This window comes from Chiloscyllium plagiosum, unplaced genomic scaffold (assembly GCF_037043375.1).
Source record: "Chiloscyllium plagiosum isolate Xiang-an unplaced genomic scaffold, Cpla_swu_hap1 HiC_scaffold_2, whole genome shotgun sequence".
NCBI lineage: Eukaryota > Metazoa > Chordata > Chondrichthyes > Orectolobiformes > Hemiscylliidae > Chiloscyllium > Chiloscyllium plagiosum.
This window is the reverse complement of record NW_028270140.1, coordinates 137,734,259-137,751,429: the sequence shown is the minus strand read 5'-3', so window position 1 is coordinate 137,751,429 and position 17,171 is coordinate 137,734,259. Positions and strand designations below refer to the sequence as shown.

General features: G+C 40.1%; 1 protein-coding gene across 1 annotated transcript in view; it reads right to left on the bottom strand.

Moving 5' to 3' along the window:
- asb5b (ankyrin repeat and SOCS box containing 5b) overlaps positions 1-16,686 on the bottom strand; it is a 67,219-nt gene extending 50,533 nt beyond the window's left edge. The window contains exon 1 of the mRNA XM_043704784.2: positions 16,456-16,686. Coding sequence (XP_043560719.1) covers positions 16,456-16,648 — 193 coding nt within the window. The 5' untranslated portion in view covers positions 16,649-16,686. The remainder of the gene's footprint in view (positions 1-16,455) is intronic.
- Positions 16,687-17,171: the final 485 nt, after the last annotated feature.

Here is a 17,171-nt window from a genome sequence, read left to right as displayed (position 1 = left end):
CATCTGCAGTCCTCACTTTTTCCGAGTGGCATTTTGTTTAAAGTCACATAAGTCACCTTCCCATTTTATGTTAAATAAAATCTGGAAGAACTGAGGATGTTGATAATCAGAAACAAAAACAGAAATTGCTGGAAAAGCTCAGCAGATCTGGCAGCACCTGTGAGGAAGGAAGGGTCTGAGGAATGGTCACCGGACCTTGAAACATTAACTGTCATTTCTCTCTGCAGATGCTGCCAGACCTGCCGAGACGTGAACCCTTTTTCTCTCCCACAGATGCAGCCAGTCCTACTGAGTTCTCTCCCTCAGCAATCTCTGATTTTTGCGGCCTGTGTGGTAATGCCCCATTCAGTTGAACTCAACCCCAGCCCACCCCTCAACAACATGTGGAAGAGGAGACTTTTACTGAACTGAGAGACCAGTTTTATACATTTCTATTACAAAAAATTCTATTTTTGTTCTCATTTTATGTTAATGTTCTCTCAGAAGACCTGGTTAATCCTTGTGAATCAAGGAGCCTCATTGTGTTCATTATGTTAAATGACATTGATGAATAAATTGCTGTAAATTCTCAGATAATCTACTACAAGTTCCTGTCACTCCGTACTGGACTGACTATTAGACTTTAAGAAACTTTAAGAACAGATATGAGTTTTGCTTTACTTACTCCAGAAATAGGGGTTTGGTAACATAGTGGTAATGTTACTGGACTAGTAATCCAGAAGCCTCGGAAACAAGAGTTCAAATTCCACTACGACAGCTGGGGGAATTTAAATTCAATCAATTAATGAATTAGGAATAAAATGTTAGCCATCAATAATGATTGTGACACTACTAGATTGTTACAAAAGTGCTCCCATAGAGGAAGTATTCTTCAACATAATTCAAGAATCTTGCCACTATCCAAGACAGTGCAGCTTGCTTGATTGGTACCACACCTAGTCTTCCCATCACCCATGTCGCAGCTGCATGTACTCTCTATGAGATCATCTGCAGAAATTCACCAAAGGTCCTTAGACAGCACTTTCCAAATCCACAAAAACTTTCATCGAGAAGGACAAGGGCAGCAGGATACATGGGAGCGTCATCCCCAGATTGCCTGCTTCATATTTGCAAATTGTACTCCGACAGAAATCAGTTGGTTGCTGCAATTTGTGCTTGGTCATTTGTACTGTATTGTAATGTCTTAAGTAAACTAACCAATGGAAGTAGATCAATCTCTTATAAGTGATTGAATATTATTGTTAACATGGCACGGTGAACAGGGGTGGAAAAACTATCATGCTAATGAGGTCCATCATAGTCAGCAAACAAATTCACCTCCAGGAGAAACACATGATTGACAGTATTAACTGTGTCAACGTGTGTGAAACACTCTTGATGTCTTTGTTTATTACTGCATCAGAGAGACTTGAAAAGCCAACTTTGCTGGAAAACCAATAAAGCCTACTGAGAGTCCAGATCAGCACTTTTGAAAAAGGCAAGTGGTTGGGGTGTGTGACTGAATTAAAGTAAACAAGGGGATGTCAAAAGAATATCATCAGAATATTTGCAATATTTCCAAGTTTAAATTGGGATACAGTAGATGTCTGAATAGAATTTAAACAGCTTAAACAGCATTCAGAGCTACAGCATCTAGATCAATACATGTCCATTGAAGAAAAGCAGGCCATGACCGTTTGATTTGCAACTGGGGGCAAAGGTCTTCAGAGATTTGACACATCAAAATAAATAGGTGATGAGATAAACGATTGACAAAAAATATGAACTATATTTGAAGACTAATTTAGAGTTTCATTAAACATCTTCATTGTAAATATCTTACAAAATATTCATTGATTAGAATTCAAAACATTCCTCAGATGCCTAGAGAATTTATAGACCAGCTCTTGGACAAGATGCAGAGAAAAGGGCTCAATATGTAATTTTTCAGATTGGGAGCTAGGAAACAGAATTATTGAGCTGGTGATAATGTGGAGGGTTTCCAGAAAGATGTGCTAGACAAACTGAACACTAATAGCATTAAAGAGGGAGTATACATCAAAAGGAAGCAATCCTCAAAAGGTGAATGAAGCTTACAGGTCTCTGCTATGAATTGCACAGTTAACACAATCACATAGAGAGATAGATGTGTGAATGGTGTGGCCTCCTTCAGGCAATGAGAAAATACCCAACTTTCAAACAATTATTCAAGGCATATGATGCAAATGGCTATTGGCAAAGGCAGTGTACAAGAGCAAAGGTTGAGGCAGCTACAGAAAGCTGTGCACTGAACCAAAGAGACAATGTACAAGGAGTACTTTCAAGCTGTAATAAAGACCATCTGCTATCCTACTAGTGGCACAAACATGGGGTGATTGACACATCAGAATCTGACAGTGTACACAATGATATAAAATGTAATGAACACACGATTTACACCATCAGTTTCATGGAAAACAGCAATGTCAAAAAAACAGCCATATTGACTAGGCTTGATGTAAAGGCAAGTGCCAATGCACTGACTCTGTGTATCCACAGATGGGAAAGAATCTAAAGAACAGTACAGCACAGAAACAGGTCCTTCAGCCCACCAAGCCTGTACCCAACAAATGACGCCTTTCTAAACGAAAAGCTTTTTGTCGCTATGCGGCCTGCGTTCATCTATTCCCTGCCTCTTCAGGTATCTGTCAAGATGCCTCTTAAACGTTGCTATTGTATCTGCTTCTGCAACCTCCTATGGTAGCACATTCCAGGCACTTACCACCCGCTGTGTGTACAAACCAGTCTCTCACATCTCCTTGAAACATTCTCCCTTTTACCTTAAACCCATATTTCCTATGACGTGGAGGTGCCGGTGATGGACTGGAGTGGACAAAGTCAAAAGTCACACAATACTGGATTATAGTCCAACAGCTTTATTTGAAACCTCAAGCTGCTGGAGCCCCCTTGTTCCTTCCTGAGGCAGCTAGTGAGAGAGAATACATCAGACACAGAATTTATAGTAAAAGATCAAAGTGCCAGACAACCCAAGTCTTAATAGCCATCTAGGTTGGTTCCATATATTTGCATAAATTGGATGATGGATTATAATTCAACAGATTTATTTGAAGACACAAGCTTTTGGAGCCCCCACTCTTTCCTCAGCCAGGTAGTCAGAGAGAATACATCGGACACAGAATTTATAGTAAAAGGCATAATTGGGGCAACACGGTGGCTCTGTGGTTAGCACTGCTGCTTCACAACGCCAGCGACCCAGGTTTGATTCTAGCCTCAGGCGACTGTCTGTGTGGAGTTTGTACATGTTCCACGTGTCTGAGTGGGTTTTCTCTGGGTCTTCTGGTTTCCTCTCTCAGTCCAAAGATGTGCATGTCAGGTGACTTGGTCATGCTAAATTGCCCATAATGTTAGGTGCATTAGTCAGAGAGAAATGGGTCTGGACGGGTTACTCTTTGGAGGGTCGGTGTGGACTTGTTGGGCTGAAGGGCCTGTTTCCACACTGTAGGGAATCTAATCAAGCTCAAAGGGTCATCCAACTTATGAAAATGTATGGAACAAATCTAGATGGCTATCAAGACTTAAGTTGTATGACCGCTTGATTTTTTAGTTTTTTTAGTATAAATTCTATGTCCTGTGAATTCTCTCTCACTAGCTGCCTGAGGAAGGAGCAGGGGGCTCCATAAACTTCAGTTATCAAATAAACATATTGGACTACACCCCGGTACATTGAGATTTTTGACTATATTTCCTCATAATTGATATTTCTACCCTAAGAAAAAAGACTCTGACTATCCTGTCCTTCAATGCCTCTTAAAATATTACAAACATCTATCAGGTTACCCCTCATCCTTTGACGTTCAAGTGAGAACAAACCAAGTTTGTCCCATCTCTCTTTATAGCTAATACCTTTCAAACCAAACAACATCCCTGTAAACCTTTTCTCCTCACTACCTGCAGTTCCCCTAATCTTTGTGTTGACTGTGAACTTACTAACCAGACATTGGTTAGGCCACTGTTGGAATATTCTGTGCAATTCTGGTCTCCTTTCTATTGGAAAGATGTTGTGAAACTTGAAAGGGTTCAGAATAGATTTACAAGGATGTTTCCAGGGTTGGAGGATTTGAGTTATAGGGAGAGGCTGAACAGGCTGAGGCTGTTTGTCCTGGAGTATCGGAGGTTGAGGGGTGACCTTATAGAGGTTTACAAAATGAGGGGCATGGATAGGAATAATAGACTAAGTCTTTTCCCTGGGGTTGGGGAGTCCAGAACTAGAGGGCATAGGTTTAGGGTGAGAGGGGAAAGATATAAAAGAGACCTACATGGCAACTTTTCCACGCAGAGGGTGGTACATATATGGAATGAGCTGCCAGAGGATGTGGTGAAGGCTGGTACATTTGCAACATTTAAGAGGCATTTGGATGGTTATATGAATAGGAAAGGTTTGGAGAGATAGGGGCCGGGTGCTGGCCAGTGGGACTAGACAATAGACAATAGGTGCAGGAGTAGGCCATTCTGCCCTTCGAGCCTGCACCACCATTCATTATGATCATGGCTGATCATCCTCAATCAGTATCCTGTTCCTGCCTTATCTCCATAACCCTTGATTCCACTATCCTTGAGAGCTCTATCCAACTCTTTCTTAAATGAATCCAGAGACTGGGTCTCCACTGCCTTCTGGGGCAGAGCATTCCACACACCCACCACTCTCTGGGTGAAGACGTTTCTCCTCATCTCTGCCCTCAATGGCCTACCCCTTATTTTTAAGCTGTGTCCTCTGGTTTGGGACTCACCCATCACGGAAACATGTTTCCTGCCTCCAGAGTGTCCAATCCTTTAATAATCTTATACGTCTCAATCAGATCCTCTCTCAGTCTTATAAACTCAAGGGTATACTCAAGGGACTAGATTGAGTTGGAATATCTGGTCGGCATGGACAAGTAGGATCGAAGGGTCTGTTTCCGTGCTGTACGTCTCTGTGACTATGACTTACATTCTCTTACAGATCATTTATATATATTACAAACAACACGATCCCAGAATCTCTGCAGAACATCATTGGTCACAGATCTCCAATCATAAAAACACCCTTTCATTGCTACTTTGTCATAGAATCCCTGTCAAGTGGAAACAGGCCATTCGGCCCATTGAGTCTACACTGACTTTCCGAAGAGCAGCTCACCAACCAACTCTATCCCTATAACCCTGCATTTTCTATGGCGAATCCATCTACCCTGCACATATTTGAACTGTGGGAGGAAACCGGAGCACCCAGAGGAAACCCATACTGACACACGGAGAATGTGCAAACTCCACACAGACAGCTACCCGTTCCACCCTGTACCTGACTTCTATGACTAAGCTAGTTCCGTATCCACCTTACCAACTCACCCCAGGTCCCAAGTGACTTCACCTTCTGCATCAGCCTGCTATAAGGGACCTTGTCAAAGGTCTTGCTGAAGTCAATGTTCACAACATTCTCCACCCTGCCTCATCAATCATCTTTATCATTTCCTCAGAAAGCTCAATCGAGTTTGAGAGACACAACCTCCCCTGCACAAAACCATGCTGTTTATCATTAGTAAGTACCTATTTTTCCAAATGCGAGTAAACCTTGTCCATAAGCATCGTCCCCAATAATTTCCCTGCCATTGATATACAGCTCACCGACCTGTAACTTCCCAGATTATTCCTGGTGCCCTTCTTAAATTAAGGAAGAATGCTGCTATTCTCCAGTCCTCTGGGACCTCACCTGTGACAAAAGAATGCAAAAGTATTCGTAAAAGGCCCCAACAATTTCCTCCCTTGCCTCCCTCAGCATTCTGGGATACATCCCATCTGGTCCTGGGGACTTATCATATTTTTCAAAAAATGGAACATCTGTTTTTAATTTGATATGCCCTAGAATATCAACATACCTCTCTCCAGACACAACATGCATATATACTTCTCCTTTGTGAATACCGATACAAGGTATTTGTTAAGGACTTTACCCACCTCCTCCGAAGCAAATACAAAACCAATGCGCGTGAAATGTTTCACACATAATAGTGCAGGACCTAAAGTGCTGGAGTGCAAGTAAAATCCATCTAGTTGGATGTGGCAGATATTCTACATTGTAAAACCTGTTGGACCAGCAATTACAGGCACACTGTGACCCCGCACGTCACAAATCATAGAACCAGTCAAACACCAGAGGCACAAGAGAGGCTACTTGACAAATACTTGCAAAACTAAATATGAAGGAAGAATCCTATACTTCAATTTATTCTGACTTAGTGGAGACTAAAATCTCAGCTCTCTGTTGTGGAGAGAAAAGTAAAAGTTCAGAGAGATAAGCTAAATAAGTAGCTCAGGATGAATCCAATCTGAAGATTACCACCTCGACAATGAGGAAGATTTCTTGAAAGGATATTGTGGTGAGTGGAACTGGGTGAATTTTATTGACTAGGAGGTCCCTGTTTGGGGTTGTTAATCTGGACTGCCCAATATAAACAGGGGATTTAGAATCTCCTCACTTCAGGGATTGACTCCGAGCTAGCTGGTCACAGCCACTGTACTGTGCACAAGTAAATAAAAGGCAACTTGGTGACCGGATAGTGGCCTCTGTGCAGTTATTTCAGATATCAACCATCTTCAGCCACTTCCCTCCATCTTTAGGTCAGAAGTGGGGAGATTCACCAATGATTACATAATGTTCAGCACCATTTATGACTCCTCAGATGCTTAAGCAGGTCACATCCAAAAGCAGATTCTTGATGAAGGCTTTATGCTGCTCCTGCTACTCAGATGCTGCCTGCCCTGCTGTGCTTTTCCAGCACCACACACTTGACCTTTATCCAAATGCATCAAGACCTGAACAAGATTCAAGGTTTGGGCTACCAAGTGCTAAGTAACTTTTGTACCACACAAGTTCCAGTCAACGGCCATCTCTCGTAAGAGAGAATGTAACCACTTCCCCATGACATTCAATGGCATTGCCATCAATGAACCCCCACTATCAATATCCGAGAGTTTATCACTAACCACACACAGAACTGTACTAGCCATATGAATACTGTGGTATACGAGCAAGTCAGAGGCCAGGAAAACCAGAGCAAGAAAGGCACCTCCTGATTTGCCAAAGCCTGCCCGCCATCTACAAGGTATGAGTCAAGAATGTAAGTAAACACTTCTGACTTGCTTGGTACATGCCATACAATAATCAGGAAGCTTCACACCATTAAGTGTTATGCCTCGTTGGGTAGCACACCTAAAAAGTGTGCAAAATGCCCAAATTTCCTGTCCTTCAGACACAGATTGACAGAAAGAATAAACCAGATTTCTGCACTTAACAGGAATTACTATTAAATACAAATAAATAAATTCCAGCTACAGGCAAACAGTTATGAACCATCAACGCATAGCTCTACCAGATAAACCCTTTATATACTCCTTGTAAACACACACATAAAAATAGATATAGACAGGCAAGAAAAGGTGTTATGGATAGAAGGAAAGACTGGAAAGGCAAGTCAATAGTGCCCATCCACTGATTTCACTGAAGATTTCACCTTCTTTGTAGCTGTAAGTTTGAATTCCTCACTCTGTTCTATCACCCTATGATCTTTCTGTGGTATGACCGCAGAAACATTTTCCTCAATAATAAATCAAATTTAAAAAAATATATTTTTGTATTGTCAGGACTTGCTGCTGCTTGATCTCTCTTCACCATTTACTTTCACTTGCTTGCAGGAGGCACAGAGTGACTGGCTCACAACTTATAAAGTCTCTTATAAAAGGTCACAACTTATAAAAGTCACAGCTTACATCAACTGATGAAGGACATAAACTAGCTTTCTTCAGGCTTACGGTGATTTTGTTTTGCTGAAAAGCAAGTGACAGCTCACTCCTTTTCTGAGGTTGGACGGCTTCACCCCCAAGCTTTTAGCTACTTTCAAGTTAATCACAATCATGCAACAATAAAATAGTTGCTGACAGGCAAAATGGCTTTGTCATTGACAATCGGTTATTACTGCAAACTGAACAGCTACTGGTTGTTATCTGACTCACCCTTAACAAACAGACTTCCCTGGCTCCAACTCATCTGTGACAATGCTATGGCTTTAAGAGGTATGTTTTGCCTCTTTTTTTTTAAATGAAGAGATGTTGAGACAGAAGTGCCATGTAGTCTGCTTTGAGTCAGTAAAGTAAATAGTTTGGTTATTTTTTACAGTTGGAACAATAGAAGCAGCCTGAATGAGTGAGGTCAAGCTCCCACAGAACCAGGATTTTCAGTTTAGCTTTCAGTAACATTTGTTGGGGGTCTTCTGTTTCAAAGAAAACAGAAAGGAAGAAAGGATTGGAAAAACTGAACAGATAATAGAACAGAACTTGAGGAAAAATATACTGGACTAACAAAAGGGTAAAACATTGACAGAATTAAAAGTTCTTAAAGAATAAAACAGTAAATGCCAAGAGAATATGAAACAGCTTGAAAAAATCAGTTAGGCCTTACCTAGTTGAGAACAAATGTAGCAATATTGCATCATGATAAGCAAATTCTAGAATAACAATCACAGTCCATTATAGCAAAACTTAATAACACACAGACAATATCACTGATGACAGGAGAAATCAATAGGCAACATCATTACAAGTTCTGGACATATTACTGAGGACATTCATAGGCTCACTGGTTATTGTAATTAGCTAAACTTTTCTTTTGGGAAAAGAGGTGAATGATGCATGTGTACCTTGCCTCCAAGAGAATTCAGCTTGAAGGCCCCTGTGTGCTGTATGCATACAATGTTGTGACTCTTCCAGGCAGTCAGCCTACTTTGTGTTTGCAAGTTGAATACTCAGAAATCAGTTGTTTGTTGTAGAGTCTGTTTCATAACTTCCCATGTGTTCTACTGTTCTAAATAAACTAGTCAATGGAGTGAATTGATCTCAGAGAAGCGATTGTTTATTAGACATTACTATTAACATGTCAATGAGAAGAAAAGCGTCCAAAGAAGCCAAAACTTCAATGGACATCCATATAAAGGGAGAAATAATAAAAGAGTGGACGATGAAAAGAACTAAGAGGATGGTAAAATGAGAATGAAAGTCAACTTTAGGGATCAAGACTTTAAAGAATAGTTTCCATTTCGAATGTGTTATGGAAGATCAATTCTTTTTCTGCTTCTATGACATTTCTTTACAAATAATTTTAAGATCTAAAATAATGTATTGTTCTTGGCAAATATTTAAATCCAAAATCTAATATCAAAGAAAAATTGTTAAGGTGGCTTGAACTGATTTAGGGTGTTCAAAGACATATTAAAAACAAAGTTTATGTTCTTGTCTCACGTTCCTGTTTGAGGGAGCATGCTATTTAGATAATAGACAATAGGTGCATTCGGCCCTTCGACCCAGCACCACCATTCATTATGATTGTGGCTGATCATCCACAATCTGTATCCTGTTCCTGCCTTATCCCCATAAGCTGAAACTTTATTGCTGGAACAGCACAGCAGGTCAGGCAGCATCTAGGGAACAGAAGATTCGACGTTTCGGGCACATGCCCTTCTTCAGGAATGAGCAGAGAGTGTTCAGCAGGAGAAGATAAAAGGTAGGGAGGAGGGACTTGGAGGAGGGGCGTTGGAAATGTGATAGGTGGAAAGAGGTCAAGGTGAGGGTGATAGGTCGGAGTAGGGTGGAGGCGGAGAGGTCAAGAAGAAGACTGCAGGTCAGGAAGGCGGTGCCGGGCTGGAGGGATTCGGCTGAGACAAGGTGGGGGGAGGGGGGATGAAGAAACTGGTGAAGTCCAAGTTCATCCCCTGTGGTTGGAGGGTTCCCAGTCGGAAGATAAGACGCTCCTCCTCCGACCGTCGCGTTGTTGTGTCATCCACCGCCAAACCACAACAACGCGACGGTCGGAGGAGGAGCGTCTTATCTTCCGACTGGGAACCCTCCAACCACAGGGGATGAACTTGGACTTCACCAGTTTCTTCATCCCCCCTCCCCCCACCTTGTCTCAGCCGAATCCCTCCAGCCCGGCACCGCCTTCCTGACCTGCAGTCTTCTTCTTGACCTCTCCGCCTCCACCCTACTCCGACCTATCACCCTCACCTTGACCTCTTTCCACCTATCACATTTCCAACGCCCCTCCTCCAAGTCCCTCCTCCCTACCTTTTATCTTCTCCTGCTGAACACTCTCTGCTCATTCCTGAAGAAGGGCATGTGCCCGAAACGTCGAATCTTCTGTTCCCTAGATGCTGCCTGACCTGCTGTGCTGTTCCAGCAATAAAGTTTCAGCTTTGATCTCCAGCGTCTGCAGACCTCACTTTATCCCCATAACCCTTGATTCCACTATCTTTAAGGGCTGTAGCCATCTCTTTCTTGAAAGTATCCAGAGACTTGGTCTCCACTGCCTTCTGGGGCAGAGCATTCCATACACCCACCACTCTCTGGGTGAAGAAGTTTCTCCTCAACTCAGTTCTGAATGGCTTAACCCTTATTTTTTAAACTGTGTACTGTGGTTCTGGACTCACCCATCAGCAGAAACATGTTTCCTGCCTCCAGAGTGTCCAATCCTTTAATAATCTTATACGTCTCAATCAGATCCCCTCTCTAGCTGCTGCATTTCCTGCATTGCAACAGAGGCTATATGTCCAAAGTGCATATTGTCTGTAAAGTGTTTCAGCACAACCTGGGACAGTGAAAGACACTATAAATAAGCAAGCTTTTCTTTCTTGATCTCTCTCTGGGTTTGCATCAGTACCTTCAACTGAGTGAAGTCAGGAAAGTGAAGGGAAAGATGAAATATAAAAGGGCCATGATGAAATACGAGTCGGCAATGTGGTACTGATGAAATAAAAACAATCCTAATCTGAAGAAGTATCATAGCAGACTCAAAACATTAACTTGGTTTCTCTTTCCACAGATGCTGTCAAACCTATTGAGTTTCTCTAATACTTTCTGTTTATAATTCAGATCCTTAGCATCCACTGCATTTTGCTTTGGGAAAGATGAATTTGATATGTATTAATTTATTTGGGATCAGATATTACAAGGTCTTATGTTTCTTCTGAATATATTTATTTCCATTAACATTGCTAAACCCCGTCAATGTACATTCTTAGAATCTTTTTCATTCACTGATGGGATATGGGCATCACTGGCTAGGCTAGCATTTGTTACTCTCCTAACTTATCCCTTTAACATTAAAATTACCTGGAGGAAAATAAACCGAGCCAGAAGCAAACACTATAAATTGAGAGAAAACTAAGTCTGAATATCAGCTCGACATTTTGGAAAATACATGAATGGTCTAAATACCAATATTTATCTCTGTTGTCAGTGCTGAGCTTTGGTATGTATTGGATTTAGGGGAATGAAATAGCCCAAAGCCCAAAGGAGCCATTTGAAAGTGGACTTTAATTATCCATCCAACTGGTGATCATGTAGCTGTCAGATCATCAATGTGTTCCAACAAAGATTTTCTGGATTCCAGGTGGATTTTTTTTTTGCTTCTTACTTGGAAGTGAGTCAAGTCCCCACTCACAGTATTAATAGAATGATGATCTACTTGGAATGTGAGGCAACAGGAGACTATCTAGTGACATTCAAAGCCCAGCAACTGGTCAGTTTGCCGAGGGAAGTGGAGTTTAAAGATTCATGATGACTGACAATAAAAGTATTGCGAAGCAAATTTTGACTCATTGCACCACAAGAAGGTTTATGCAATCAGAAAAAAGTAAAGCGCAAGCACATGTGCTGGGTATATATCAGCAAGAAAGGTTACTTACCAGTACAGATCAGTATAATTTACCTAGCCCATTGCAATGTTCAGTGATTAATTTGGTCACATTTTGGATAGATGTTCAGTTCTTAACATTGAAAGAAAAAGGCTTGTAATCATATATCACCTCATTCCATCATTCAGAACTGTCTGACAGCAGTATACATGCAATGAATTACTTTGACATGTGGTCCTTATGAAAGAAACAGGGCACAGTGTTTGGTGTGTTACAGGATACAACAAGTCACTGAGATAAATGGTGTGTCAATAGAGTGCAAGAAGGGCTTCCTGAAATCTTGAAGTGATACTACCTGGAGATAATAACTAGAAAGAACAGTTTCTATCAAACTTATCAATTTGTTTGATCATTTTAAACATGTAATTTAAATTAAAGTGCCTTGTGTCTTCAAGTCACATACATATTATCAATCTTCATATCTTAAAACTTTATTCTTGTGAATCGGTGTTGGGCTCCCTCTACAGCAAGAACATCTACTCTGATGCACAGTGCCCAAAATTGATCACAATACTTTAAATGGGGTGTGACTGAGATTTTTATAAATTTTCATTCCAGATTGCTTGATATAAAGGCCAGCTTTCCATTAGTGAATTCAATTTTATTTTGTAATTGTCCAGTAGCTTTTAAAGATTTCTGTACTTGGACCTCTAAATGTCTTTTTTTTCCCAAATTTCTTAATTATACTGTGCTTTGTAACCACGACTTGTATGTTAGCATTAAAATTGTTATGCTTAGATCAGGAATTCTATTATACAATAAATAGGAAATTGTTTGTGCAATTGGAATGCTATGCAAGGATTAAGTAGACATTCATCAGGCCATTGAGCAAGTGGGAAATGAAATTATTTCAATAAAGGCTCAACTAATTAAACACACTGAGATATTGTTTGGTTGGTGGGAAACAAAAAGAAAAACAACTTTGCATTGTAAGGCAAATGTCACTGTATTTTACATTGCATATTTAAACTGATTGAAGGCAACCACTGTCTGCCAATAGCAAAAACAGAATAGTGACAAAGATAGTCATATTGTTTTCCGTTGGCTTTCATTGTACTGAACTAAAAAGCCATATTGATAAAACTTGTAATTCTGTGCTGAACGTCATGAATCTTACTGATAATGATGCTACATTTTGTTATTTCTTTGATCATTTCAAATTCTCCCTCTATGTCTGGCAGGTAATGTCCTGAGAGCTGGTAATGTACTGGCATTGTTACTGAAGCAGGTAAACCACAGGACAAAATGAATAACCCAGGCACAAGTGTTCAAACTCCAACATGGCAGTTGGAGAACCTTAAATTTAACTCATCTAACAAAAGTTGCCATCTGTAACAGTGAATAAATGTGGATTCATTTGGTTTCTCATTTCCTTTTTCATTTCACTGCCTGACTAAGACCATGAGCTCACTGGGTGAAGAGCCTGGTTGGATCAACCTGTGGTATTGAGTGTTGTTATAACCCTACAGGCATCTTCTAACAAAAGCTGAACACTGTGGGTGCTGGAAATTTAAACTAAAAATAGAAGCCCTAACCTTATTTTAACTCCCCTATCCCCACCAATGTAGAAAACACAAAGAGCGAAGGTACACAATATCCAGCTTATTAACTCTGTTCCTCCCTCCACAGATTCTGCACAGTCTCCAGATTGTTCTGGGTGTTGACTTGGTGCCAATTCAGTTCTGTAGCTCCTCTGCACCACACCCTATTTCAAAAATACGATGGTGATGTGATTGCAATTCCTCCTACCAATTTGAAAATTGACCCCTCCACCACTGATGCACAAATGTCCCATACAAGATGCACTCTAGCAACTCAGCAAGGGTCCTTCAGAAGCACATTCTAAATCTGTGACACCTTCCACCCAGAAGGGTGAAGGCAGCAGGTGCAAGGAAACATCACCATCTGCAAGTGCTCCTCCAAGCCACACACAATTCCTGAATTGGAAATATGTTATAGTTCCTTCACGGTCACTGGATCAAAAGCCTGGAATTCCAAACCTAACATCCACCACATGGATAGCATCATTTTAAGAAGACAGTTCACAACCATATTCTCAAGGGCAATTGCTAATCATAAAAATACTCTGGCCTGGCCAATGATGTCCACATCCCATGAATATAAAATTAAAATCAGGAAAGGGAGCTATCATTAACGAAGACGACACACATCTGTACACTTGCTTCCAAAAGAATAGGTGCTGAATAGAAATTAGAATCAAGAACCCTTGTTGACCTTTATAGTCTTTCTCCTGACCCAGAGTCAAGAAGGCCAATTGTAGCATCTTTCATGAGAAGAAAGAACTCAACAAAGATAAACCTGAGACCTTCCTGTTTGTTTGTTTCAGCTATGGAGTTGATAAGGTCATTGAAGTAACCCAGAAACCTTGTAACTTACTTTCGACAAAGATTGAGGATACTACATATACAATATCATTCAATCTAATTTTCCAAATGCCTCACTCAGTGGTCACGAGGAAGCTTTTGCAAACAATGAACTGATAAAGATGAATAGCTACTCGTAGAAGCATGGACTAATAAGGAGAGCAATAGATTTGTTAAGGGTTTGACTAACTTGTTTGTGTTTCTTGATGAGATAACAAGGAGCGTATAGTTCATTTCAAGTTTATGGATTCTCATAAAATAATTGATAAAGTGCCACATAATAAGTTGATGAGTAAAATTGAAGGGCATGGGATAAAAGGAGCACAGAAGAATGTGGGGTAAATTGGCTAAGGGACAGAAAATAATGGTATATGGTGAAGGTGTGTTATTTTCATTCTGGACAGGAGAGTTTACCAAGACTCAGTATTAGCAGCACTGCAATACATTAATGACTTGGGCTTGGGAATACAGAGGACAATCCCAAAATTTGCACAGGCTATGAAACTTGGAATCATTGTAAACAATGAGGAAAGTAGTAACAGGTTTCAAGAGGACCCTGACAGGTTGGTGGAATGGGCAGACACACAGTAGACAAATTTCAACACAGTAACATTTTAGATGATACGTTTGTGGAATACTAATGAGGAGACACAATTGAAGGTGAATTATTCAATTTTAGAAGTGGGGGAGGTGCCAGGAACAAAACTACTAAGCATATTTATGCACAAATATTTAAATATGGCAGGCGAGATTAATGGTCTAGTCAATAAATGATATGAGATTTGGCTTTATGAATATATATATATAGCTCAGAAGGTTATGCCACAAGTTTATAACTGATATTTCATCTGCTGGAGTATTGTGTTCAGTTCCAGGCACCACACTTTTAGAAGACTGTGAGGATTTTAGAGAAGGTGCATAAGTGATTTACAAAAATGATTCTGGGGATGAGAGGTCACTGAAGTTGGAATCTTCTCATTAAAGCAGAAAAGGGCTGGGAAGAGTTTATATAGAGGTGCTCAAAATCATGAAAAGTTTAGATAAAGTAAATAAATAGAAACTGTTTCCCTTGCTTGAAGAGTCACTAACCAAACGATTTAGACTTATGGTGATTGGTAGCATAGTGACATAAGAGTTAATATTTTATTCAAGAGGTTAGGATTTTTAATGCTTTTCTAGATAAGGTATTGAAGACAGACTTACTCTTAACCTTTAAAAGCTAAATAGATAAATAATTGAACGAGAGAGAAATTGCAGGGACATTGGGAAAAAATAAGGAAGGTGGACTAAATAGTTCACACTTTGGAAGAATTGCTGTTGGGTCGGCGAGATGAATAACGTTCAGTGCTGTACTATTCCAGAAGTCCTTGTTTTTACTTTGCCCGGCTAAACCTTGATAAACCTGGATTGTCCTTTGCCTATCTTGTGTAATATTACTGACAAGATCAAAACAACTCTTAGATATTTTATATTAATTTGAAACTTTAAGCACAATATTGAGTTGTTGAGATATAAAGATGCAACTGCTTTACACATTCACATGACATTCCTGCCTGCTGTGTTAACAGAGTGGCTAATTTTAAAATTGGTTGAAGTTCCATTGGAAGCATATAGTGTGAATACTCTGATGTAATTTTGACCTTTACTTTCAGTTTGTTTTAGTGTTATACAGTAAGTTGAATAGAAATTAATACTGGTTCCCAATAGTCAAAACTAAAATAAACACATGGATTCTGGTTAGCCTGTGAGAGTATTCGTCACTTAATTAATTTATGTCAATACCTTGGGTGTATTCAATATGTTATTTGAACAGCAATGATGGCTCATGGTATTCACAGTTCTAATTTTTATTATTGTAATGGAAGATAGATGGGCTTTTCCCACATATTTCATCACAATTCTACACATGGTAACCTCAGGACTAATGAGTAAATGGATGTAAAGATAACACACATAATATAGCAGTTCACTCATAAAGAGCAGTGAGGGAGGGGATAGCAACCATAATATCAAATATGAACAGCTCTGCAGTGGACGGCATGACCAACATTTGGCAGGCATTGCTGTAAAGTTGAATGTCAGAAACAAATGCTAGACCTCAGTCAAAACTTTGAGCCAAGCGAGAAGGTTTTTTTTTTGTGTGGAAACATAGGAAAAAGTTTTCCTGCAGTGACAGTGGAGTGGAAGAGGATGCTGTGCCTTGAGTAATCCTTCTTTGCTTACTGTTGCCGTCTCATTCCAAGAATACAAATGAAAGTGGGTGAAATGACACCTACTGAAAACATACTCAGCGCAGCAGTCCAAACCGAACTCACCTTGACCTTGGGTAGCTCCGTAAAACTCTGCTGCTATCCGCGCTGCTTCCTTTCGGTTCCCCTTGACTATGTAGAAATGGCTGAGGATAGCAAGGCTGATTTTCACAAATAGTTTGAAGCAGAAAAGTGAAAATATTGTCAAGTAGACATGGGCTAAGTCCTGGGAAAAGCGGTAGCTTTCCACACCAGTCATTGTTTCCACCCTGTCACTGTAACTGTTTTCATGTGAATGTTAACTTGCTCCAGAAGCTTGCTCATCAGTTGGGTCCTGACAAGTTAAGTATCAGGTGGTCATGACAGTGCCTGCTTAAAATCTATTTGAGGTATATTTGTCATGGAGAGTTTTTTTGTGGTCAATATACGGTACTAATCGTGCTCATAGGCATTGGGTTACTCATCTGATAAAACAATTTATATTGCAGACATGACTATTTTTACTGCTCTTAGTGTACTATTCATAGTTTCAAAATCAAGAATCAACTGAGTCATCTTCATAAGTTAAGATCTAAGAATGGTGTTAACATTATCCAAACAAATGGCTCATGACATTGAAGTCTTCATCGAGTCACAGGGTTTTGAAACTTGTAGGTGAAAGCATTACCATTGCTTCAGGATGTGTACAATAAAGAGTCAATATGGCAATAAACTGCAGGTATAGTATTTGTTACAAAAGTCTTCTGGTCTGACTATGAAACTAGTATATTAACATAAATTCA